Source organism: Sitophilus oryzae, unplaced genomic scaffold (assembly GCF_002938485.1).
Source record: "Sitophilus oryzae breed Bouriz unplaced genomic scaffold, Soryzae_2.0 scaffold_1508_pilon_pilon, whole genome shotgun sequence".
Classification (NCBI taxonomy): domain Eukaryota; kingdom Metazoa; phylum Arthropoda; class Insecta; order Coleoptera; family Curculionidae; genus Sitophilus; species Sitophilus oryzae.
Genome location: NW_022146179.1, coordinates 954,275 through 982,123, shown reverse-complemented (window position 1 = coordinate 982,123; position 27,849 = coordinate 954,275). Strand labels below are relative to the sequence as shown.

General features: G+C 32.5%; 1 protein-coding gene across 1 annotated transcript in view; it reads left to right on the top strand.

Moving 5' to 3' along the window:
- Positions 1-27,849, top strand: part of LOC115878363 (piwi-like protein Siwi) — a 69,011-nt gene that overhangs the window by 23,106 nt on the left and 18,056 nt on the right. Inside the window, exons 5-13 of the mRNA XM_030894834.1 lie at positions 11,500-11,745; positions 11,817-12,073; positions 20,887-21,073; positions 21,131-21,364; positions 21,449-21,763; positions 21,828-22,052; positions 22,113-22,212; positions 22,275-22,468; positions 22,530-22,779. Coding sequence (XP_030750694.1) covers positions 11,500-11,745; positions 11,817-12,073; positions 20,887-21,073; positions 21,131-21,364; positions 21,449-21,763; positions 21,828-22,052; positions 22,113-22,212; positions 22,275-22,468; positions 22,530-22,779 — 2,008 coding nt within the window. The remainder of the gene's footprint in view (positions 1-11,499; positions 11,746-11,816; positions 12,074-20,886; positions 21,074-21,130; positions 21,365-21,448; positions 21,764-21,827; positions 22,053-22,112; positions 22,213-22,274; positions 22,469-22,529; positions 22,780-27,849) is intronic.

Here is a 27,849-nt window from a genome sequence, read left to right as displayed (position 1 = left end):
AAATAGTTCTTTAAGTCTTTTAATTGTTATTGTTTTTGTTAATTAGTGTTAAATAAATAGTGTTAAAATAAATTGTGATTTTTTATCCACACGGAACCGACGAAAAACGTAACAATATAAACATTTATTATATTAGATAATAATATTGTTTAAAAAATGGACGATTACGATGGACTACTTAACTTTTAACAGAGATATTTCTAATAGGCATATTTCTGCATTTTCTAGGATCCATCAATTCGGTCAAAAGACATTTCATGTAGAATTCCGTAAGCTCTTTTTTAGTTTTTTTTCCAAAAAACTTCATCTTTGAAAATAATTTCGTGTTTAATCCCCAAGGGTGTCCACACAGGAAACAACAGAGGGCCAGGGTTACTAAAAGCATTGATTATCTCCAAAAAAATATAGTAATATTTCATAAATCTTATCAATTTACAACAAGTAGGCTTTGGAGCATCACAAAAGAAAAGCAAATGAATAATGGAATTGTCGTAACTAATAAAATGCTATTATATCGCAGCAGAAGTGTCTCAATTTTGTAATTCTTTTAAAACGTATATTTTACAAATATTTTTTTATGATGAATGTAGATGATAGGGTTAGTTAGGATAGGTTTTTACTGTTTTTCTACTCTTTCACATTTTAATAATATTTTCCTATTTGTATTAGGGTCATTTTTGTTAAAATATATTTTTCAAAAAAAAACTTTATGTATTACTAAAATTTATGAACGATTTAAAAAAAAATAGAAATATCGTATTTTTTATACATGTCATTCGCTTAGGTAATCCTTATTCTTTTATGTCGAGCAAAATAAATCTGCCCCAAACTAGAGTATATTGTTTTGTTGGATGCACAGTCCGGCAATAGTGCGTCAGGCATCTGTAGTTTCTAGAATAAAAACCTTTTTTAAGTTTGCAAACCTAAAGTATGTACGAGGATGTATTTCAGGAAAATATTTTAACTTCAATAGGGTGGCTCAAAAAAGTGCGAGCGGACCGGGATGTTTTTTTTTAATGCAACACTGTATATTATTGCATTTTTGGCTTCCTTTCTGATCACTTTACATAATCCTAAGATAAGATGTAAATATATTTGGATAGTTTCGGAGATATTAATAAATAAATAAAAAATATATATTTTTCAATAAGTTCAAAGTAAGTTGATAAAATATTGTATTTTCAAAATAATTACAAATAAAATGAAGGTACAGCTCTTATCATATTTTTATGCAATTGTCTCAAAAGTCTTAAAAATCGATTTTTAAGAAAAAACTAGTTTTATGAAAAGTTCATTACTTTTGACTTTTGAGACACACCGTATAACAATTTTTTTTACATATTATGATGCTTCTAGGCTCATACATTTTTTGGAAACTAGTTAAGGTGTGACTTTGACCTGAATCTGCGAAAGTATGATTTTTTATGTGGTTTAATATTGTAACACCCTGTATAAACCATATCTTATGCATAATAATGAGGAAAATGCATGTTTTTAAATAATGGTTTTAAAAAATAGTTCATATAATTACAAATTGAACAAAAAAAATCGTTGATATCGGTTAAGAAATGCCTCTAATATAAAATAATTAAATATTGTTAATTTAAATGGCCGGGCAAACGCTCTCTACCGCGCCTTGCCGCTGTGACGTCACCCGCCGTTTTTCTGGTTGAGTGGAGCCAGACGCGTGTTTATTTTACACAGTTTGCTTTTGAATCCGAGTCAAAATTTTAGTTATTTGGGTTAATTAATACATAATTAGTAATTAGTCATATTTATAAATAGTAATGGATGAACGAAAACAGAAAAAAAATGGTCCAAGGCCATGAGAAGAGATGAAAAGAAAAACGTTAAATTGTCCTCTATTTTTACGATTTATTGTTGTGAAGATCATTTTGATGTAAGTTCATATATTTATGTATATTGTCTTACATAGGTATATGAAATTTGAATGTACAGGGTTATTCATTATATTTTGACACCCACATACAGCCTTAACTGCAAGTTTTAGAAGAAAACATTAAATAAAAAAGTTGCATGGTTTTTCATATATTCTCTTTTAAAATTAATTCTAGATATACAGGGTGTCTCAAAAAAGGTGGTCCAGAAAATTGTAGGTATTTTTCGCTTTTCAACTGTCAATATTTCGTAAACATTTGAAGATAGGTATAGGATATTATACATGAAATATATCTAGAATATCTAGACATTTCCGAAGAATCCAAAAATATATAGGGTGTTTCACTTAAAAAAGTAACTTAATTTTGGCGTTTGCTTATGGGACACCTTGTATAATATTTTCATTACTGATAAACAATTTATTTCCTATAATTTCTTAAAAAAAAACAATGTTTAAAAATAACAAAGGTAAGAGGGTGTCAATATATAAAAAATACTTTCTTTTTCACGCTATGCTCTGGAGTTACTTTTCCACGTACTAAACAAATATTTTTGTCTCTTTTCACTTCTACATAACCTACAGCATTATCTCCATACGTCTCCCTACCTGATCTGAAAGATAAGTTTATAACATTAATATTTATAACTATATAAAAGTTCGTAACAGTATAGGTACCTACTTAACTTAAATATGCCTCAGTACTACAAAGAATAAATGTTACATACATCTCTGTTTTTTTCCTCGTAATTCAGCACCAATAAATTGGGAATTTTTATTTATAAAAGCAGCCAACATAAAAGCATCGACTTTTGGCAAGTTATCTGATTGTGCTTTTACAAACCCGGAATCTGCCATTACTTAAAAAATTCTTAGAACACACAACACATACAAATAATAACTGCACAAAAAAAGCATAAAAAGCTCCTTCAATCAACGCTAAAAGCAACAAAAATGTCTTAGTAGGCCACCTAAATACGTACATAAACGGAACACGTCTGGCTGCTGCTGGCCATTGCGCGTCGACGAGAACGGCGGGTGACGTCAGACCAATAGAATATCGTTTCAATTCGCGAGGCGTCGTTATCGTTGTCCATAGTATTTTAATGGCCCGTTTTATAAAATTGTGGTACTGCTTTCAAGAATTTTTTTTTGCATTTACACATATTTATTCTAATAAATTGAACAGTTTCTGGCGAAAAATAAAATATATGCATCTTCCTCATTGTTAATTTTTTCATATTTTGTATTCACTTTGTAATTTTAACACATATTGAATAATATCTACGAGCAAAATAATTTTTCCATAAAATATGGTCCACCGTTGGGATTTTGGGCGCCGTTGACCCTGGATTTATCGAGAGATTCGTAAGTGCAAGTGTGATGCAAGTCGTCGATGCACCGCCTTCTGTTAGTTTAAAAGCTACCTCGTCTCTTCGGATTCCCCGCAGGTATTATAGTTTGTCTAGGGAAGGGCAGCCTTAACATTTCTGAAAACAATATTTTCTAATTGGTAAAACGTAAAAAATCGTTAGATCTGACAGCCTTGCTGAAACTAGTCGTTCATCTGGACACACCTATGTACGCAATATACCCGACCGATACAACGGTTTTTTTTATTAGTATCAAAAAAGCCAATATTTGACAGCGAAAATTTTCATATACCCACTGGATGACATGTATTTCACTCATGTTTGGCATTTTGCATGCCATTCTGCTTTCTCGAAATTTTAAAGCTTTCCAATAGTATCTTTTTAATCATAAGTATTTATTGGCCTATAAACAGTGAAAAAAACGAGATTTGAGTAATATGTAGGGAAAATTTTGGTATTTTTGTTTTAAACTGTTTTCGGACTAATAATTGACAGGTATATTGCCAAAGGTTGACAGTATACCGGGTGTTTGGTTTGGAGGAAATCGCATGCAAATTTTGAACTGTCCAGTTATTGGCTTTCCTGTTAATTTTACATCAAAGTTGTAAATAGGTTTTTTAAAGGTTGCGTATGCTGAATGCACATTCCAAATTTGAACAATTTTGGACAAGCCGATTTTAAGTAATTTAAGGAAAAAAGTACGTTTTTAAATTAAACCTGAACAGATAACAATGAAAAACCAGGCAAATTCCAACGTACCTTACTTGTCATCCTATAATTTGTCAATGCCAAATTGTATTTTGTAAACGTTATTCTTTTGCCTCATTCGAACCAGATTTAAATTACTAAAATACCTTTCAGGGACACTAAGCGTAGGTCCTATAATGTAGTAGTGTAGACGGCACAACGAATTATATTTAACAATGATAAAATTGTTATAGGTTGACATCTTAAGATATGTCGTACTGGTTTTGACGTACTGGTTTTGTATTGTTACCTGATCAGTTTTAATATAAAAACAGGTGCAGTTTTTCTTAAATTACTTAAAATTGGCTTGTCCAAAATTGGAAAAAGCTTTGAAAAACCTATTTACGACTTAGGGTGGTTGCAACGACGTCCCATAATCCTGTTGTTAAAACATAACAATTGTTGCTGTTTAAACAGCAAGATTACGGGATGCCGTTGCAGCGACCCTTAGCTGTTAAATTAATAGGGCAGCCAATATTTGGCCGGTTCAAAATTATTTTTAAAAAATGTGAAGTTTTACATAAAAAAATCAAATTCTTGCAAAAAACAATTATTATCTATGACCAGCAACTTGCATGTCCGAAATCTCGAGAACTTCGATAACTTGACTTAACTTGGTGATTGATACGTCATTCTCATTTAGTACGAATGTGTTCATTTTTAAAGAAAGGGCTCTTTTCAGATCGAACCACCTCAGCTTCGTCATTTGGCAGCATTTTTTGTATGACGCAAATATATTGTCGTCCGGTTATTAGCAAGAAATGAAAATCAGATAATCGTCTTTACAAATAAACAGATAAAGGGACATCCTGACTTGATATTTAAAACTTATGGCGTTAAGGTTATAGCCAAATTTCACTCATGAATCAGAAGCTTCTGAATCTGATGATTCTCTTTCCTTTTTCTTTGTTAATTTTCTTAGATTTTTTCTTATCTTCCTCTGATTCCATTTTTAAACGATCTTTTCTCGCATAATATTGCTGCCAGTTTTTGGAGGTTACAACATATCTCCAAAAAAATCCTTTATGGGTATTTGGCCACTGCACTGCAAGAAAAATCTACAAAATAAATCACACTAAACAATAGTAAACATACTCAGTAGAGATGTGTCGTTCGTGAATGATTCGTTCATAATGATCGAATCTTTAGAAAGACACGTGATTGACTCGGTCACCTCACGTGACCCTATCAATCATATGACCCGAAACACAAAATCCTCTCCTGCGTGTCTTACTGAATTTGAACCTAAAACAACGATCGGATCATTGAAGATTAAAATGAAAAACGAACCAAACGAACTCTTTCCACGTATCGCGTCGCGTTGCGTCGTTCGAATTAAACCCCGATCCGTTCAATGATCAATGCAAACATCCGAGCCGCATTTTAATATCTAATTTACCGTAATTTACGTCTTATATTGTTTTCACATTATTAGTTAATCAAGCTAGGCATCGCGTCATCGCGATCGCGATAATATTTCTTCATTATAATGATTAAGATAAAATCATTCATGCATCATTTCATTCAGCGTTCCGAGTTTCGAGAATGTTCTGAATAAGTTACACTGAAACACAGTAAAGCGATCATTCATATGAACAAATCATGATGAACGGGTCATTTCAATGAATGACCTGGTGAGACACGGGTCACGGGAATGAACCGGGTCTTCCCATCTCTAATACTCAGACACCAGCACGTGCCGATGCTCTCAAGGTTGCGCGAAAAACTGTCTGAATATTCGTGCAAATATTATGTGGTTCTGTCAAAGTTGAGAGTATTTGGCGCCTTTGATTTGTGATCATCATTTTGATTTGTGATCATCATCAAAATATTTGTATTTGTCGCAATTACCTAAATTTGCCGCTTTGTTCAAATATTCGTTCCATCCACATATTCAGATATTTGGCAAATACACAAATATTTGTCACAAATATCCGAATGTGTGGCGCCGGCTTTAGAGAAAAATATGAAAATATAGTTGAATTTTAAGTCCCAAAAATTGTAACGCGGTTCTATGGTAATATCATTTTTAGGTTTTCACTCTTTGATACATGGTTAGTATCATAGATAAAAGAAAATATCCATCTATTAAGGTTCACTTTAGTTAACGTCATATTTTTGAGTTTTAATATGTTAAAGAAATACAATATTTATTTGGTTCATCGCTACAGAAAATATGATTATAAATATTGCACTTTGTTAAATAAATAGCAAAAAGTAGCAATGACGTTAATTAAAATTAATGCTAAAACGCGTTTTGATTTTTGGATCTTTCAACTATTTACATATTTTTGTATTTTTCCCTAAAACGGTATGGCAATAATTGGGAAAAGTTTAAAGGGGATTAACCAAGCAAAAGTAGAACCAACAAGCAAAAACTTTTATGAAGAATATATTTTTCTCAAAAAGTTAACAATCAAAAATGTTTTCCTCACAAGACACACGTTTTAAATATTTTTATTGATTATTTTCTTTTGGCAACAAGATTTCTTATTAAAAAGTTAAGAATTCTAAATAAATATTGTAAATATTTTACCAACTTGTAGCATTGTTTAAAATATTTTAAATCTTGTCTTAATCTATGTTACACATTAAACACAAGAAGCAAAAAAAAACAAGAAACCTGTTTGGAATCAAAAATTCAGGTAGAAATCCCATATTTGAATCTTCCAAGGTTGATATAAATATAAAAAAAATCTTCAAATAACAGTACTAGGACTAAATTATTTAAAATTCTGATCGTTATTTTATTTTAGGGTCCCTTCATTTAAATTCATGAAAGTTTTAGTTTATAATACTATTCAAGAAAAAAAAACATTCATTACAGTATCACAACTCGAAACAACTACAACATTAAGATTTAGTTATAAGTACAATGACTGAAAACGAACAGGGAATAATCAGAAATATAACAATAGTATGAGAACAATTTCTTTAAATATGGAAATATTGCTTATTCAGGAGATGATTTTCTGGGGATATTGGATGTCCTCAGGGACGCGCCAAATATTTTCGGCGCCGTCGTGCGAAATAAGGGAAGGCGCCTTTCTCCAATATTATAATATTAAGCCAAACTTTCTAATGACCAGAGGCGCAGCGCTCGACATTGGTGGATAATATATTTTCTCCACTGGCATTCATAGATAAAAGTATTACTTAAATTTTATGTTAATTTGTTGATAATAATAATAATAATAGCTCCCGTATAGAGCGTTTAACGCCTTGGGAGTAGCAAGGTACAGCTTGCCATACTAGAGCCGTTCGGTATACAAGGAAGGTAATGTGGCTAGCACTACGCTTCTCAACCGCCTAATAAGACCTCAGGATTGTGAATCCTAAGTACTCATTTAAGGCTGAGTCGACCTAGGTACCCAAACTATTTTTATTTTAATAAAAATAGTCGGCTGATGCAATGCCGGGAGTGGGAATCGAACTCACTACCTTGAGATTGGTAGACGAGAGCCTGTACCTCTACGCCACCGGGCACCTTTAATTAATTTTAACTAATTTGTTGATAAGTTCCAAAAAATGTTTTTTTTTATTATTTTTTAAAGTCAGTGGCCGCAGGCGCCTTTAGGGCTTTGGCGCCGTCGCGCGTCGTGCGCCGCACGACCTTGCCCATATGGACGGCGCGTCCCTGGATGTACTTGGTTCACACGGATACATAACTTATTTAAAAATTGTTATATGCGTTATCATTAGAAACAAAGATTTGTTATATAAGGATGTTTCAAATTAGTGCAAATATGTTCAGAACTGGTAGATCTCGACAGTTAAGACACTTTTATCTCTTTCCTGTTTTTCAAATAAGTTCAAAATAATCGAGTTATTTTACTTTAAAAATTAAAAAAATATATAGTTTTTATATAATGTCATTTTAACAGAACGTCAACGGTTTCTTGTAGATCTGTTTTAAAAAAAAGTGTTCTCGAATAGTTGAATTTAAATATTTTAAATAGTTTTTTTCTTTATTCTTTGTATTTTTTTGCTTCCGACGACGGAAAGAGATAACTTTCCGAAATGTTAAGCATTTTTTTCTTTGTTAGGCAAATTTGTATTACCGTAAACATAACTTCTGACAAGCAGCGTCCGTTTAGGTTTAACACAGAAGTGTTTACAAAAAATAACTATTTTATTTTGTAGATTTTCTTGTAGTGCAGTGGCGAAATACCCATAAAGGATTTTTTTGTAGAGATGAATCCGCCACATAGGTATAGACATTTTTTATGTTAGGTATTTACTTTAGATGATCTGTATGTACTTAACTTTGCTATAACTATTGTAAACATAAATCATACAGGATGTTCCAAATTCTACGCCAAACTTTTTAAAATATAAAATAATTTCTTAGTTTTTTTAAATGGAACACTATATTATTTTTTCAATAGGTGGAGAATTAAAAAATGAACATTTTTTTGTATAGAGTATTTCAAAAATTTTAACGATTTCGCAGATATTCGCGGTTTTATATTTCATATGGTATTTTCCACAGTGAATTTTTATTTAAAATTTATTAAAATTTTAAATTCAAAGCCACCCAGTTATTTTTCTCTCGTATTTTACCTTTGAGAGAACAATATGAAATAATACTGTAATGTACTAAATGTACATAATTTAAAATTATTTTTAAATTTACAGGGTGTTTTAGAACTAAGATCCGTACCAAAGTTATATTTTTTCTTATGGAATCCGGTATATGATTTCATTTATGGATTCTTGGGCCCAAAAAAGGCTTTTACTATAAGGGTTAAATATGTTGAACTACTTTGGATTTTGAGATATTTAAATATGCATGCTATAATAATAAAAATTATGTACATTACTTTTCAGAATTAATTCTTACGCCGAGTTTTAAGCCAGCGATATAAATTTTATTGAAAAAATTGATTAGTTCCTTAAATGTATACAGGAGTACCAAAAATTGCTTTTTTATTTTAAATATTTATTTAAAATCCGATTTGGATAAAAAGCGATTAAGAATAAAAATAAAACTACGGTGGCTAGTGTCGCCATGGCTAGTGACAGTTCGTAGCTTATTTTGAAAATCGCCATTAGTTTTTGGACTTTATTTAAATTTATAGTAGTTTACTTTTATTTAATTCACCTACAATAGTTTAATAAGCAAGGGTATTTAGATATAAATAACTATCTTCTTCTTCTACTTATCACGCCCTCCCCTGCCGAAGGTTGGTGATCCAAATGGCAATTGTGGCGCTGGAAACTGCAGCCCGGAAGATTTCGGCAGACGAACGTTCAAACCATCTCCTTAAACCTTTTAGCCATGAGTTCTGGCGTCTTCCTACTGATCTTTTCTCTTGCACTTTGCCCTCTATTATGAGGCGTAGTATTTCGTATCTATCACCTTTCATCACATGACCCAGGTCATTTCGAAGGCTTTTATTCTCTTTTCGGTCTGTGAATTTAGTGTCCAGCTCTCACATCCATAGAGTAACAAAGATAAACCTTGATTTTCATGCATCCGTTATCCGACGATACGATGGTACGATATTAATTTTATTGGTTGATTTTAAATACTTCGATTGGTTAACCGTTTCCAACCAATCAAAGTCTTTCAATTCAACCAATAATATTAATATCGTATCATCGTATCGTCGGACAACGGATGCATGAAAATCAAGCTTAAGACGTAGCATCTGGCCATTCGAGTTCTGAGTTTCGCACTGAGGTCTTCAATTGAAACTATCTTCAATTGAGGGAATAAAAGGCACCTATTATCACAAACTTTATATAGGTATCTTATCCTATACCGGGTGCGTCTCAAAAGTGGCTCACCCCCTATAACTTTTTTATTTTTTCACATAAAAACGAGATTGATGTAATCAGTTGTTTTTGGTCACTTCCTGTTTCACCGGAAATGACTACAACTTTTGATTTTTAAATGGCACCCTCGGTATTTTTTACTTTATTCGATAGAAAATGACATTCTGTATTATGTCTGTAAATGACATCATTGTATTTTAAATATCAATCTAGAGTGCCATGGCTGTGTTAAAAACACTTAATTTCTAATCAAGGCGCCTTGGAAAAATAGATTTGATCGTCTTAGTGGAAGAGCACAAATGTGAACGTCGCCATCGTTATTATTTTAATTTGTATAAAATTGTGTATCTACCTAATAAAGACATTTTGAATTGAATTGAATTGAATTATGTTTTTAGTGTCTTGTCCTGGCCGGCTAAAAGATGCCCAAATCGTATTTTTAATCATATCTCAATTTTTTCAAATGGAGCGAGGGTGGCTCGTTAGCATATTTGAAAAAAGCATTTTTTTACGAATAATTTGATACCACACACTTGGCATTTCGAATCAAATTGTTATGAACCGCATGTTACAATCGAATACACCATGTATGAAAATGTCAAAAGTTGACTTATATGTCATTCTATTCAGAGTGTTATTTTCTATCGAATAAAGTAAACAAATACCGAGAGTGCCATTTAAAAATCAAAAGTTGTAGTCATTTCCAGTAAAACCGGAAGTGGTCGAAAACAATTATTGAATATGTCATTTAATCCCAATTTATGTCATATAATAACCAAATCTTGTTGTTTTATGTGAAAAAATAAAAAAAGTTATAGGGGTGAGCCACTTTTGAGACACACCCGGTATAAGATGTGATATACGTTATCCGTTGATAGGATGGTCCGACGGCTCTCTGATTGGTAATAGCGTTTTCACACCACTTTTCATCCGAAAATCCTCCAGCCCGTCAATGGAGAAAGTTAAAATATATTTAACTTTTAATACGATAACGGACGTTTTGGCACTTTTTTGACAAATTCAGCCCAACCTTAATAAAAATATAAGCAAAACAATGAAATAGTTATGGAAATGATAATATCCGATAAATTGAGGCATGGAAATGCATTAAATTTAAAAACTGCGCAATTTTCTCACCAATCGAAGTCTTTAATTTCATCCAATAAAATTAATGTCTCGTCGGATAATGGATGCATGAAAATCAAGCTTTAAAGGGAGGTATGCGAAAAACAGAGGCCCGATTCTGTAAACACTTCTCATGTCTAGTGACTCATCAATCGTATACAAATAGCATAGACAGGAAATTTCTTGCTAGGGAGCTTACAGAATCCCACTGCAGAGCAAGGAGACACCGTGCTACGTAATTGTCGTTAGGAATGTTCCTATTATGGAGATAGCGTTCCAACTATTAACATCGCAATTGAGGTGTTAGGTTAAGTTAGGTTATGTGTGTTTGATTAACGTGTGTTCCTATTAAAAAGGTTGCACTGTATAAACAATCATTAATCTAAACTTTCATCCGGCTTCATCATACTACGTATGAGCAAGTATATGTGTATTTTTAATTTTATTTTACTATATGAACCCACCATTAGTAACCTAGATAATCTTGTTTACTAAAAATTATGGCTAGAATAATTAAGCGCCCATTTTCACTAAGCTAATAATAATTATTAAAATTCAACTTTTTTTTTTTGACAGGTACGGACGGCACTACTATTAAACTGAAGGCCAATTATTTCCCTCTGATAAATACGGCCTCTTGGGGTCTTAACCAGTACAGGGTCGATTTTGTACCAGAAACAGACGATACTCGTGAAAAAAGAGCTCTTGTGAGAAGAGCTTTTGCTAATATTTTAATCACTGGCTACATATTCGATGGTACAAACTTATACACTCCTTCAAAATTGCATCCCGACCCATTGGAATTAGTTTCTGCTAACGACAGTAAGTATTTTCATTTAACCTTAAATTTCAAAAATTTTTGATCATTTTTTCATGTAAATTGCTATTTTCAGAGGAAGAGCAGTATAGAATTTCCGCTCGTTTAGTGGGAGAAGTAAAATTGGGCGATTACCACTACTTCCAGCTGTTCAACTTGGTTGTAAGAAGGTGCCTAGAAGCAATGGACTTTAAACTGATTGGCCGAGATTACTACGATCCCAAACTGAAGATCACGGTCCACGAACATAACTTAGAATTATGGCCCGGCTTTGAGACTTCAATGAGACAATACGACGCCGGTATCATGTTAACTGTCGATTTAAAATTTAAGGTAAAGTTATCTATAGATTTATCCGTTCATAAAATAAACGTAAATATTTTAACAATTGAAAATATTAGAGATGAACAACAAATCGCAAATTGCGATTCAATCGCAGCGATTTTAAAATCGCAATCGCAACCTGCGATTGGCTCTCAGGAAACTGCGACTGCGATTTTTTCTATTCGCAAGTTTCAATTTACGCAACCAATATTACTATAGTTGCGATTTTGCTGCGATTTGCGATTTTGTTGGGATTGTGATTTTGTAAACTAGGACCCTAATAACCTTCGATAGAGTTTGAATTTTTAGGAGTTGCGATTTTGTTGCGAATTTATTTTTGTGGTCCATTGAAGCATTTTATTTAGTAAACTGCGATTGCATTTTTTTGCTGATTTTATTTATTTATAGAGAAGATATTATTTTTCTAGGGTCAAGATCATAATATACCGAGTATTTCTCTCAGAAGAGTGGTTCGTCTCGATAACTTTTTTATTTTTTCTGATTAAGAAACGAGATTTGGTTTGTGAGCATAAATTAGGATTGATTGACGTATTGAATTCGTCTCAATCACATCATGTTTCGCCGGAAATTACTACCAACTAACTTTTGATATTTAAACGGCACCCTCGGTATTTTTTCTACTTTATATGATAGAAAATGACACTCTGAATAGAATGCCTAGTACAATATTTAAATATTAAAATCGCAATCGCAGGTTCAGTCGCAGCGATTTAAAAAACCACAATCGCAGTTTCAATTGCGTTTGGAGAATCGCAGTTTTGCTCATCTCTAGAAATTATATTCTGAAAATTGACATAACTTTTTAGAACTGCAAGTTTGTTCACTTACACTCTTCGGGTGTCTTTCTAAATCGTCTATTTAGAAATCACAATAGAATTTGAAAATGGCGCGGTGACGGAGACACCTAAAGAATAAATATTTTATGCACCTAAAACTAGTGATGTGACAGTTCCACGTTTTTCCCAAAACCGAATACCGGCGCCAAAAGCCACAGCCGAATTTTAAACAGCTCTTACTTACAACCTTGTCAGAAAACTTGTCTGTGTGTTGTGAACGAAAATGGCCACTGTCCAAAGAAGACGAAAAGGGTTTGGTTTGCTAGATTCAAAAAGACTTTAATGGACATCCCATTCTTTTTCTGGTGTATAATAATTTCTTTCTATTCTTCGTTTCTTGTCAGATACACTTACATTAATTATTCGTTTGGCTATTAAAATAGTTTTAAGTTTAAGTATATTATTAGAAAACATATGCTCACAAAAGACATTTTTAATATATATGATACCCTTGTTTATATATTCTTAAAGTTGATCAACCTCTCGACAAAATGTGCTGCCTCTGGTGAACAAATCGTGAAGCTTTAAAGGAATGAAGCATGTGATTAGGGGCGGAGTCAAAAATATCGATTATTTGCGGTATTTCCCTCAGAGTAATGTAATAATATAGCTCGGATTTTTGCGAACTATAATAGGGCTCAGCTGATTAAGAATTTTAAACAAAAAATTGCTGCAAGTAAAAGAAATGTTATTTACTGTCTGTTATGGCGACAAAACTCTAATTGAAAATATTGAACAACACTATAGAGACTATTATACAGGGTGTCCCAGAAATAAGTGCAAGTATTTTAACTGGTAGTATAGTTCAACCCCAGAAACACGCCTACGAGTTTTTTTCACGAAAAATTTTTTTTGAAAATTCGAATTTTTTTTAATTTTTTTGGAAATTTTTTAGTTTTTAGTTAAAAAATATAATTTCTTGATAATATGGCAACATAGGTATTAGATTAAATTTACAAGAAAGAAAATCCAGAAAAGATCCCGTGGTTCTCAAAATTTTAGCAAAAAATCATTTTTTTTGGAAATTTTCAAAGTAAAATAACTCCGTTATTTTGGACTTTTTTGAAAAACGATAAAGAGAAAATATGTTTCTTTTATCGAGATCTACCACCCCTTAAAATACTTGCACTTATTTCTGGGACACCCTGTATAGTCTGTCCAACGACAAGATCCTTGACAGTGATAGATGTGTCTGTCATTTTAATTTCAAAATAGTTTATTTTATTTTACAAAGAAATAAGTTGGTACAACTGGAACGCATAGCAGGAAATTAATATATTTCAAATTTGACTGATCAACAAGTGAATCAAAATATTGTGAAAAAAAACTGTATAAAACTGAAAAAATGTAATCGAGTTATTTTATTTAAAAAAAAAACGAAAAATGGTATGTTAAAACTAAACAAACAAGAACAAAACACCCTATACCAAAAAAAATATGAAAAGAACTATTTCTTGCTCTCAAGCTTCAAGAAACTTCCCGTATTTATTATTATCTTTATCAAATAACTTATGTACAAATACAAATTTGTAATATTCCACAGGAATAAATAAAACAAGCTATTTTATTAATAATAACACTTTTACCAAATTTTATACCTTAAAGGTTGATTAATTAACTTTAATCTTAATTTTTTAAACCAGTACCTATTGACATATTTTTCTGCAGTACTAAAATCCATTATTTACCTATCGCGTGATATTTTACAGCTACTCGATCCAGTAGTATATGTTTAGTATGATCCTTGTAGCATATACGAGATGCACTATCTACGACGATCTGGTATGGTATACAAGCTTTATTGATGGTAACTTTATTGGTGTATAAGACTTTCTGCTTAGGCGGCGAGTATTAACTATAAACTGTGCTCTGGGTCTACAGTTAATTTTCCCTCGATTTTTCCTTCACTTGACTTCAAAAGACACAAAACACACGTAATAACACGAATCAAAATGCATCATCTTCCAAAACGCAGATATTTGACATAAGTTGACACAAAATTATAACTTATAATTTGGCAAGACTTTGAGAAGCCTCAAAAATCTAAAGGCGAGTTCATACGCATCGGCGTCCGTTCGTCGTTCATCGTTCCGTCAAACCAATAAAATTGAAATATGATCTGTCATTTTTGAAATAAACCAATAAAACTGGTTAAAAACAAGAGACGACGCATGACGGATTTATATTTAAACCCATCCATACCTAACTTAAAAAATATTAGAAACTTTTTCTAGTAAAATAAATAGATTGGTATGGGACGTCATCTGCTTTTCTTCTGTCATCGTCTGTCGACATCTTACCTGAGAAAAAAAAAACAGAGTATATTACCACAGAATATCTAGCTACGCAACAGAAAAATACTCGAAATGAAAGAGCAAAAATTGCACAAATAAAATACTAGATGGCGCGACAATATCATAATCAGAATATAATTGGAAATTTTCATTTTTAGGTCGGCTAAATATGCACAGTTGCTAGATTCAAAAAGACTTTAATGGACATCCCATTCTTTTTCTGGTGTATAATAATTTCTTTCTATTCTTCGTTTCTTGTCAGATACACTTACAGTAATTATTCGTTTGGCTTTTAAAATAGTTTTAAGGTTAAGTATATTATTAGAAAACATATGCTCACAAAAGACATTTTTAATATGTATGATACCCTTGTTTATATATTCTTAAAGTTGATCAACCTCTCGACAAAATCTGCTGCCTCTGGTGAACAAATCGTGAAGTTTTAAAGGAATGAAGCATGTGATTAGGGGCGGAGTCAAAAATATCGATTATTTGCGGTATTTCCCTCAGAGTAATGTAATAATATAGCTCGGATTTTTGCGAACTATAATAGGGCTCAGCTGATTAAGAATTTTAAACAAAACTATTATTTCATTGTTAATTTTCGATTATTTTTGCTGTTATTTTAAGGATTCTAAACCGTATTTAACAAAGAAATAACAATTTTCAATATGTTGGTACATTAATGCTAATTACTGGTAATTATTAATATTTAAAAAAAGTTACATACACTTATTTTATTTCGATTTGACCCAGGGCTATAAAATTTTATTTCATTCTTCGATATTCTAAATTGAGGTTTTACGAATTTACGATAAATTTTTTTTTGAAAACAAAACGTTTATACATTCTTGATTAAATTTTTTCTTAATTAAAAATAAAACTTGGCACTTGCTTCAATAATATTATTTGACATTTAAATAAATATTATGTACTTAATACACCATTTATATCTTTATTACACGAAATAAATCTTTCTTAGTGTAAAACGTGGTCAGAGTCAAGTTTGCTTTAACTTTGTACCATATGAAAAAAAAAACGGCGACCAGTTGGCTGGGAAATGACGATCGACATTTCCCATATAAAATGACAGCGATCTTCATTTCATAGCCATCGCTGACGCCGTTTATTTTCGATCAAGAATTATAAAAACTGAAAATATCATTATGTTTTAACTCACAAAGCCCGTTAAACCATAAAACTTTCTAGTATATTGTTTTATTAGGAGTAAAAATGACACTTTTCGTGGCGAGACTGTACGTTTGACATACAGCCGAAGCACAGAAGTCATTTTTACTCCGAATAGAACATGCTATTCTTTCAAACGCCACAAATAATTTTTTAAACAATTTCAAACGTTCCAAATAATATAAAAATATTTAAAACTCATACCTTGTAAGCAATTATCATGATACAAAGAAAATAAGGTATGATATTGCGCAGGTTGGTCATCACGTCACAGGTGATAAACGGCACTATTGGTCGGCAAGCTCCACGCGCCAATTTCAAATTTTCAAACAGATGATACATAATAAATGTGTATAATGTGTCATAACTTTTCAAATGTCAAACTCGATGATTTTACATAACTTTAGGGGTTATTTAATTCTTCCCTATTTTAGGTCTTTTTTTATTAGTGGCAATTGAACAATACGGATATTTTATTGTATGGCATATGACGTCACAGGCGATATGCGCAAACTGAACGAAATTGGAGACGCTATCGACCATACCTTGTTTTCAAGTTCTCTTTGTACCATGAGTAATTACATATCGAGAAACTATGGTTACGGCTCGTTGAATTTGAGACTTATGTCATTTTAATAATATATTTTCATACTTTTATGCTTAGGCGTAAAAGTGCTTTACTTTTATGCCTAGGCATTAAAATGACTTTTTTATATTGTCAATCACGTCGCAAAATTAATACTTTTGTGACGTTTGAAAAAAAATAATATTTTGAAACTAACTGGTATATTTGTCTGCCACAACAAAGTTATTATACAGTGATAAATGATAAGATCATATTGAAATACGCTACTGGGTAAAAAAAATTGGCTAAATTTTATCAATAATACTCCATTTCAAAAGTTATTTTCCAAAATAATTGATATTTTTTAATAATTGATTGCAATTAATATTATTTGGCTAGTTTAATTTGATTAATTAATAAGACTAGATTAATTTCATTTAAAATAAATTTGATCAGATTTTTTTCGTATATTCAACTACCAGAAAAGTAGAAGGAAGATTATAATGTATCTATCACAATATTTAAAAGAACTACTACAATAATTATTCGAAGAAAAACAAAAAGAAAAAAATACCCAAATACCTTCTCCTTCTACTCAACTACAAAATAAATGAATCTCTTACAAGAACACTACACAATCTTTTACAAGAACACTACACAAACTACTTCTTGTATTCTACACTAAACAAATTATCAAACATTAACAAAAAATAACCAAATTACCCCTTCACCTACTACTTAACTTCAAAATAAAATATAAAAACACTACTAAATTTCTTCTGGTAGTCTACACTAAACATTATGATCAAACTTATAATAAATTAATCTAATTTTACTACAAAGAAACAAGAAAATGTTTTAAAACTACAAGAAATAAAACTTCGATACGTGCCACCAGTATAATAGATCAAGCGGACAAAGAATATAAAATATTTTAAAATGTGCATTCAGAAAGGAAAAATATCTCGAAAATTATCTAAACAAACATTTTTTTCTCTTATCAGTGAAAAACATCGACCTCGTCGGCCTTGCGGAATTTGTCGGGTATTTACAATGGTCGAATTGAATAATTACCAGCTTTTATAGCATATCTAATAGACAAAATGTATCTGGTCGATTAGTAACCAATTGGCACAGTCCGAAAATTATCGATTTTTATTTTCTCTGTTTTTATTGGCCGCTTCAAAATTCAGAGCAACAAAAAATATTTTTCTCTAGTAAAAGACTGTGAAATACGCCCCGCCATCTGGTGCTTTACATCCATAAACGTCTTCGGTTGAGCTACTTTAAAAATTCATATACAAGGGTAATACACTACTTTATTATGTTAACTAAGAAAATAACTTTAATTACCTTTAAAATTAATAATATACAGGGCCATTGAAAGTGATATTTATTAATGCTGTAACGTTAGTAATGAAATATACGTTTAATAATAATGGAAATAATTTATTAAAATGCAGTATAAAAAATGTTAATTGACTAAAAAAATAATAACAAATTTCTTCTGTTTGCCTCGTTATTTATATAGACCTAGGTAGATTTTAAAAAGTGACACAGGTACAATTAATAATATATTAGTTCGGCATAAAAGTTGCTGTCACGACATCGTACAATAAATTAAAATTCGTAAAATAAACTAAAATTATTAATTAAACAAATCTTTATAAAGAAACACAAGTATACCAAATTTTGGCCCAGTCGAACTCCAGGAAATGATATCATAATATTGTACTACATTATGGTACCACACGATATGCTTCATAATATTTTAATGTCACCGAAGATTCGTAGTACCAAATTTAAGCACAATCGAACGTCAGGAAATGGTATCGTAATATGGCACTATAGTGTCATATCTGCTGTATTTTTTTTATATTTTATTAATTATTACTGTATTTCATATTAATATGTCTAAATTGTCTTTTGTATGGGTAAATACCTGTTAGGCAATAAAGTTATTATTATAGGTAGGTACCACTTTATATGCATCATAGTACCATCATATTACAATGTCATCGAAGATACATAGTATACCAAGTTTAAACTCAATCGAACGCCAGGAAATGGTATCGTAATATGGTACTACATTATGGTACCTCTTGATGTACTTCATGGTACCATAATATTGTAATGTCATCAAAAATACGCAAGTATAATCAAATATGAGCCCAATCGAACGTCAGGAAGTGGTATAATATGGTACTATAGAAGGTACCACTTTATATGCATTATAGTACCATCATATTACAGTGTCACCGAACATACGTAGCATACAAAGTTTAAGCCCAATTAATCGAACGCCAGAAAATGGTGTCGTAATATGGTACTACATTATGGTACCCCTTGATATGCTTCATGGTACCATAATGTTGCAATGTCATAAAAATACGTAAGTATAATCAAATATGAGCTTAATCGAATGTCAGGAAGTGGTATCATAATATGGTACTATAGAAGGTACCACCACATGCATCAAAGTACCATCATATTTACAATGTCACCGAACACACGTAGTATACAAGGTTTAAGACCAATCGAACGCCAGGAAATGGTATCGTAATATCGTACTACATTATGGTACCTCTTGATGTACTTCATGGTACCATAATATTGTAATGTCATCAAAAATACGCAAGTATAATCAAATATGAGCCCAATCGAACGTCAGGAAGTGGTATCGTAATATGGTACTATATTAAGGTACCACTTTATATGCATCATAGTACCACCATATTACAATGTCACCGAAGATACTTACTATACCAAGTATAAGTCCAATCAAACGCCAGGAAATTCAATTACAATCAAACGTCACAAAGTGATTGTAATTCAGCTCGTAAGATTTAACACCAACTAACATGGCAAGTTAAATACCTAAACGTTTGAAAAAAGAGCTCTGATCTATTTAATATGTTTAAATGATGTAGCAAATTTGAAGGTAGGCTTTATAAGGAAGTATTACAATATGAATTACACAATGGCAACACTGCATAAAATTCTTTTAAATTTCGTTTGTAGAAAACTGTTTTCTTTTCAATTTATCGCCCTCTATTATGTAGTAGCGAAACTACCGCATCAAACTATCTGATTTGGAGACAGGTTTTAAAAGCCTGTCTCCTTTTGATACCTACGATTTTATACGTGTAACGAGGCTTCTGTTGCGTAGCTAGATATTCTGTGATATTACGCTCTTATTCTAGTGACTCTAGTAATGAGAATGATGATGGCATGCCACTAGCAATATACAGGGTGAGTCTGAAATAAGTACAAATATTTTCAGGGGTGGTATATTTCGATCCCAGGAACACGTCTACGAGTTTTTTTCTACAAATAAAGATGTTAAAAGTCGTGCATTTTCTCTTATAATAACTATGTGTTCACTCATTTAAAACAGTCAATTATCTAGTATATTTTTAGAAATTTTGAAAAAATATAATTGCTGATGGGTTTCAAATACTGGATAGAAATAGATAAAAAAAATAAAATAATAGATATAATTAGACATTTCGAGTAATTTAAAAATTCATGCCAATTGTCCATCGTGCAGTTTATAATTATTTTAATTTATTTGTCATTTAAACTTTCCTGATTCTTATTCAAGGACTAAATAAATCTTTATTCTAACTTGCGCTGTATTCAGCTAGACTGATATGCTGCACTGCATATTGCTACTAGAAAAAGATTTAACAGATTTAAAAGAGAGCATTCACACTTGCGCTACGCTAGGGATTAATACATTTCCAACGTCCATCTATATGTTACACTTAGTGGCGCTGCAACGCGTCGCGTAGCCGAACTGAGAAAAGCCCTAATTAGAATAGACCTTAGAAGTACGATATTTTTTATTTAATAAAATGTCAAAAGCTAACTATTTATTTTTCAATATTTTTAAAATGGTATGGATTTTTTTTCTAGATGCTGAGGATGGATAATGTGTATGACCTTTTGTTGGAGTGTAGTCAAAAGTCGAAGAACCCGAAAGTTGAGTTCCAACAACGTGTAATTGGCAGTATCGTAATGACGTATTATAATAATAAAACTTATCGTATTGATGACGTGGCATTTGATCAGACGCCAAACAGTACCTTTAAGAAAAGGGATGGTAAGATCACTGAACTCATTTTGGTTCTATCCTAACTTTTTTTTCTTTCTTTGACAGGTTCTGAAATAAGTTACCGTAAGTACTTCGAAGAGAGATACAAGGTGAAAATCACTGTTCCTAATCAACCAATGCTGGTATCTCGTAGTAAACCTCGTGAAATAAGGGCTGGTATGCCTGAGGTTGTTATATTGGTACCACAGTTGTGTACCATGACTGGGCTTACAGACAAGCAAAGAGAAAACTTCCATTTGATGAAGGCCTTAGGAGAACATACAAGAGTCAATCCATCAGGCAAGTACTTTTAGAAATATTAAAATATTCTATATTTTTTGTTTTGCCTTTTTCCTTTTCATTGATTATTATTATTTGTTCTAGGTCGTATGAAGAAACTTAGAGAATTCAGTCAAAGGTTACTACAGTGTCCCAAAGCTGTTGAGGAGCTGAAACGTTGGGACTTGCAGTTAGCTCAGGACATCGTGGAATTCAACGGTCGCGTTTTGCCTCAGGAATCGGTGTATATCGGCAAATCGCAAGCGATTCCATCAGGACCGAAAGCTGATTGGACCCAGGGTCTTAGATCAGCACCTTTATTTAATTCTACTCCCTTGGAAAGGTTGGCTGTTGTGTGTCCCTCTCGCCTGAAGCAGCCCACTGCTGATTTCGTCCAGAGCATCCAACAAGTGTCTCGAGGTAAGATTTTGCATCTTTTTAAAAATGAAAATTTTCTCACAAACTGTTTTTTGTTGGATTTTAGGTATGAATTTCCAAGTAGGTCAGTTCAAAATATTTGATCTGGGTGACGACCGCGCCCAATCCTACTTGGATACTCTCGAGCATATAATTTCTAATTTGGGTCCTAAAATGGTCTTTGTCGTTCTTGCAAATAACTCTTCTGACAAGTACTCTGCAGTAAAGAAGAAGTGCTATGTAGACAGAGCCATGCCCTGTCAGGTTGCTTTGGGAAAAAATGTACAGAAGAGTAAGTTGGATTTTATGACTTTTGTTTGTTTTTGTTTTATTTTTGTATATTTTCCTTTAGATAATAAATCTGTAGCCACTAAAATCGCCATCCAAATGAATTGCAAGCTTGGAGGTGCTCCTTGGGGCATGACCATGCCTAAAAATATAATGGTTGTGGGGTAAGTAATAAACCAATTACAATTTATTTTCTTTTCAAATATTTAATCTATTTTAATTTTAGTTACGACGTTTGTCGTGATACAGCTATGAGATCAAAGAGTTTCTCTGGAATGGTCGCTACAATGGACCAGGCTTGCTCTTCATATTTCAGCATGTCTGTTGAGCACGAATTTGAACAAGAAATGAGCAGCAATATTGCTACATTTATCATGCTGGCTTGCAAGGAATATCAAACTAAAAATGGAGTGATCCCAGGTAAGATTTATAATTTAATTTTTTATCGTCGCGCTAATCATTATCATTGGTATATTTACAGAAAGAATTATAATCTATCGTGATGGTGTTGGTGACGGCCAAATCCAATATGTCAAAGAGCACGAAGTGGAAATGATAAAAGAAAAATTGGGCGCCGAGCTATACGCAAATCAGCCTTTAAAAATGGCTTTTATTGTGGTGTCCAAGAGGATCAACACGAAATTGTTCACAGCACAGCCTGGAGGTGACCGAGGCGATTTTAACCCACCCCCTGGCACAGTTGTAGACGATGTGGTAACCCTACCTTACAGGTAAGATGTAAACTATAGATTAAAAGAGAGATATAGATCGGCGACTCTCTTCCTCCCCAATTTTTACGAAACTAGCGCTTCCTGTTGCGGGTGAACTTAATTAAAACTATACTTTTATCACTAAGTATATCGGAGATGGAGTAACGTAACCTCTGTAAAATTGTCTCAGATATTAGCTTGTCAAAGCCGTCAGACTGTATGATGAGTTATAACTCAAGAAGGGGGGCACAATAAAAAACAAACGCGGGCGCGTAACAAAATAAATGCGGACGCGCGTCGCGGTGATTGACTTTTCCGCTCCCCATTCATTCTACAATACTTTTATCACATAATTACCTATAATACGAAAGCGAAAAAACTTTTCGTGTGTGGTCATATTTTGATTAGTTGTTAGTTTGTTCAACAGTATTCTGATCCTACTGAGTAGTGATGGGCAAAACTGTTATTTTTAGATAACAGTTGAAACTGTTATAGTTATTTATAAAAAACAGCTTAAAATAACAGGTTTCTTTATTTTATTGCTAAATATCTGAAAGAGTATGAGGCGGTCACCGCCAGGCGTATTAACGCAGTTGCAAGTTGCAACAATGACATGCTCGGTGGTACTATTTCCAGGGTGTCAAAACATTTCTAAATCGTCCCATTGCTGCCAAAAGTCACTAACTTACTTTTTATTACTTCCGAGAAAAATGCGTCTAAAGATGAATTGCATTGCATAAAGATGTTATAGTTAGTAACTATTCGGTATTAAAATAAAACATAAATAGCCAGAAATCGTAGTTAATGACAATCTGCAATCGATTCTCCGATTCAAAACATAGTTAGTGATTGAATTTGGTTGTTCGAAAAAATGTTAGTTAGTGACTTTTGGCAGCAATAGGACGAAATATCGATTGTTATCTAAAATACCTCTCTACAAACGGTGGTTGTTTACAAATAAGCGCTGTTTACAAATTGCGATATAAAAAAGCCAAAATTCCGCCACTCGTCTATACGTATACATTCCGATCTACCTACGCCTTGCCCCTGGATCCGCGTAGATCCTGAATTGCGTAGCAGTGTACAGGGTGCATCTCACTCGACGGGCGAGAAGCTCTTAGTTATAATTTTACCATCTGCGGTCAAAAAATAGCAATATAAGAAAATGTGTAGTATATTCTTCATAAGTAAACCAACTACACACTAGAGTTTGAATTAATTTTACACTTAAACTAGCGTGTACCCGCGTCTTCGTTCACGTCTAATTAATAATTTGTAATGGTGATGATAAAGCAAAGCAAGAATTTCTATTAACATACAAACACAGATAACACATAATCCAGATGGCCATTGCTTACGGAACAGCATGTTTTCGATGAGACAGTTCCCTATTAATGACACAGAGGGCGCCTATAGCCAAATCTAATAATATTTTTAAAACGAACGAATTTGGAGCCACACCACGGCCACGCGATGTGAAGCGACGTAGCCGGTTGTTCACATTTATAAGCAAATTCCCGGTCAAACCCAGGGAAAATGTATATTCGGACTTTAATACTAGACAATTGGATATGAAAATACTAGTCGCAGTGGATGTTTGAAAGTCAGAATTTCTAGATGCATATATATGCTATTTATAGCCATGAAATTTATAATTTAGATTTTATTTTTATTATTTGTCTCTTAATATTCATTAGCTGAAAATAAGGGTAAAGGTTATCTATATAGTAATAAATAAAATTTGGCACATAGGTTCCTTAAGTGATGTAAATGAGCACTAAGAAGGGATTTTTTGAAAATTCGACCGCTAAGGGGGTGAAATTAGGGATGAAAAGCTGCATAAAATTTGTTAAAATCTGGTTTAAGAGTATGAAATTTTTCACGAGTGCTCCTTGACTGACGTAATTGAACACTAAGGGGGCAATTTTTTGGAAATTCGCTCGTTAAGGGGGTGATATGGGGGGTACTTTTGTATACAAAAAAGCATGTCCTAGGACTACGAAATTTTGCACAGAGGAGCCTTAAAGTAGCGTAACTTAACAGTTCGATTATACAAAGCGATTTTAGGAAATCCTTCTACTAAGGGGGGTAAAAGTGGGGTGAAATTTTGCATACTTTTTTAAAATTAGTCCGAGGAGTTTGAAATTTGGAAATTGTTAATTAAGTGACGAAAGTGAGTACTCAGAAGCTTGAATTTTTTGGACATTCATCCCCTAAGAAATAAGGGATGAAAATTGGTATAAAAATTTGTTAAAATCGGTTTTAGAAGTATGAAATTCTGCGTAGACGTTCCTTATGTAACTTAATTTAGCACTAAGAGGCAGGCTTTTAGGAAATTTTCCCTCTAAGGGGGTGAAATGAAGGGTGAACGTTCTGAAAAAAAATCTGTCCTAGAAGTATGAAAATTTACACAGAGGTTCATCAAGTGATGAAAGTTATACTCAGAAGCGAATTTTGGGTATTCAACCCTTAAGAAATAAGGGATGAAAATATGTACAAAAATTTGTTAAAATCGGTTTTAGAAGTATAAAATTGTTCGCAGACGTTCCTTATATAAGGTAATTTAGCACTAAGAAGCAATTTTTCGAAATTTTCCCTCTAAGGGGGTGAAATGAGGGGTGAACTTTCTGAAAAAAATCTGTCCTAGAAGTATGAAAATTTGCACAGAGGTTCCTCAAGTGATGAAAGTGAGTACTCAGAAGCGAATTTTAGGCATTCGCCCCATAAGAATTAAAGGATGAAAATTTGTACAAAAATTCATTAAAATCGGTTTTGGAAGTATGAAATTTTGCGCAGACGTTCCTTATGTAACGTAATTTAGCACTCAGGAACAATTTTTGGAAATTCGCCCTCTAAGGGGTGAAATGAGGTGTGGACGTTCTGAAAAAAAATTGCTTGTTATTGCTAAATTACGTTACATAAGGAACAAACAGAATTTCATACTTCTAAACCCGATTTTAACAAATGTTTGTACAAATTTTCATCCCTTATTTCACTCTGTTAGGAGATGAATGTCCAAAATCCACCTGGTCAAAATTCCACACTCGTAGGACTGTTAGTTTTAACTAACAATTTATTAAAGTGCAACTATATAAAAATTATACAGGGTGGCGCCTCTCATACGACTCGGAGGCTCCAAGGAGAACGACCAGTTCGTATTGAAATGAAATTTTATGAGCATATGTAAGTTAATTCTGCGCACGTTTTAAAAATATAGAGAGTTCTACAGGGTGTCCCCAAAAAGTTACACATCAAAGTTGTGTTTTTTGTAACGGAATACCCCCTTTATTAATTAATTTTTAGATTCTAAGAGAAAAATAAAGGTGTGTTTTATTAGGGAAGTATATGACTGAAATGTAAGGTTTTAGACTTACTTAAGATTTTTAAGAACAATTTTTAAATTTCAAGAAAAACTACCTAAATTGGAATTTACTCTATTGCACTTTAAATCAAATTAAAACCTGGCCCATAAAGTTATACAAGGTGGGGCAAAATTAATGCTGAACATTGGTATAACCTGTATAACTCCTTTAATACCCACCCTGTATAACTCCTTTAGTTTAATTGAATCACCCAGAATATTATTCCGATATTCAATGGGAAATTCATGTCACTTCCAAATACTATTAAGGTTGCCGGCCTACCCCTCAAACAAAGATTTTCCTAGATATTTTCATTTCTATGATTTAGTGTGAATAGATCTTTATTATTTGATAAAATCTAGGGTGGCTGTGATATGTCTGACGTTACTTCAACATAGCTGTCAAATTAGTTCAACTTTAGCAACTAGTTATCATTTTGTGTCAGTTCGTCAGTTGAAACAAAAAAAAATCTAAGAAATTTTCCGAAAATAGAAACTTATCCTACATCGGAGAGAATTATATGATTCTATTAGTTAGCTCCTGATTTTATCTAGTCTGGGCTTTTTTATTTAATTAACATATATCAAATAAAAAAGCCCAGACTAGACAGTGTTAACAAAACTCGACCAAACCAAACCAAACTATTGTCTGAAACTACATTTTTTTACTTACTAAATATGAATTTTACTTTGTTTTGTTGATCTTTGAAAGGTGTATAAAGTCGAATCATTTTAGATTGGACATTTAAATTTTATGGGATTTTCGGGATCCCGGAATTTAATATCGGGATTCCGGAGATAAACATACACGCCGCCGGGATCCTGGGAGTTCGGGATTTCAGGAAACTCTAGTCGTGAGATTAATGATGTACAGATGCATGTCATGTTGATTTGGAAGTGACAATCGATAAGATTTATCATATAATTTTACATACTCGACAGCGATCTTCATTTCCAGCCCACTCCCATGCTTTTTTTTCTATCGTACGGTATATTCACTAACTGCATTACCTACTTATAATTTATAACAGTTTATATTCACTGATTCATTTATAATTTGTATCCACATAATATTACTTGATTTATCCATCGTAAACTTTGCATAGATATAGAAATATAACGATGGACAACTCTTAATGTGTTAAATTATACCCTACGATCGAAAAAAAACGGCGTCCGATTGGTTTGGAAATGACGATCGATGGCATTCCCCATATAATTTTACATATCAAATGACAGCGATCTTCATTTCATAGCCATCGCTGACGCCGTTTTTTTTTCGATCATACGGTATATGGTAAAAGCCATCGATCGCCATTTCTAAGGTAACTTAACGCCGTATTTTTACATACAAAATGTGCAAAAAAATTCTATATTAATGAACTCACAATTTTCTATCCACTTTGTACATAAATTAGTATCTCTTGACGCATGAAACTTAAACACATGTACACCTGATTTCCGAGAAATTTCACAATTGTAAAATTGACATTTACCAGACATTTTAATAATAATTATCACTAACCACACAGTTGTAATCAAAGACAGTCAAAGGTATATAATATATTACCATCACAGATTACCATATATTACCCGGCTTTTAAAATATCCATTAAAAACACAGATTAAAAACAAAAAACAGTAACGACATATCTAAATCTTCTATCTTTGTCGCATATGGTTCGTTCCTGTATTATTCTGTGATAAGGGAAGGAATAGAGATTTTCTGT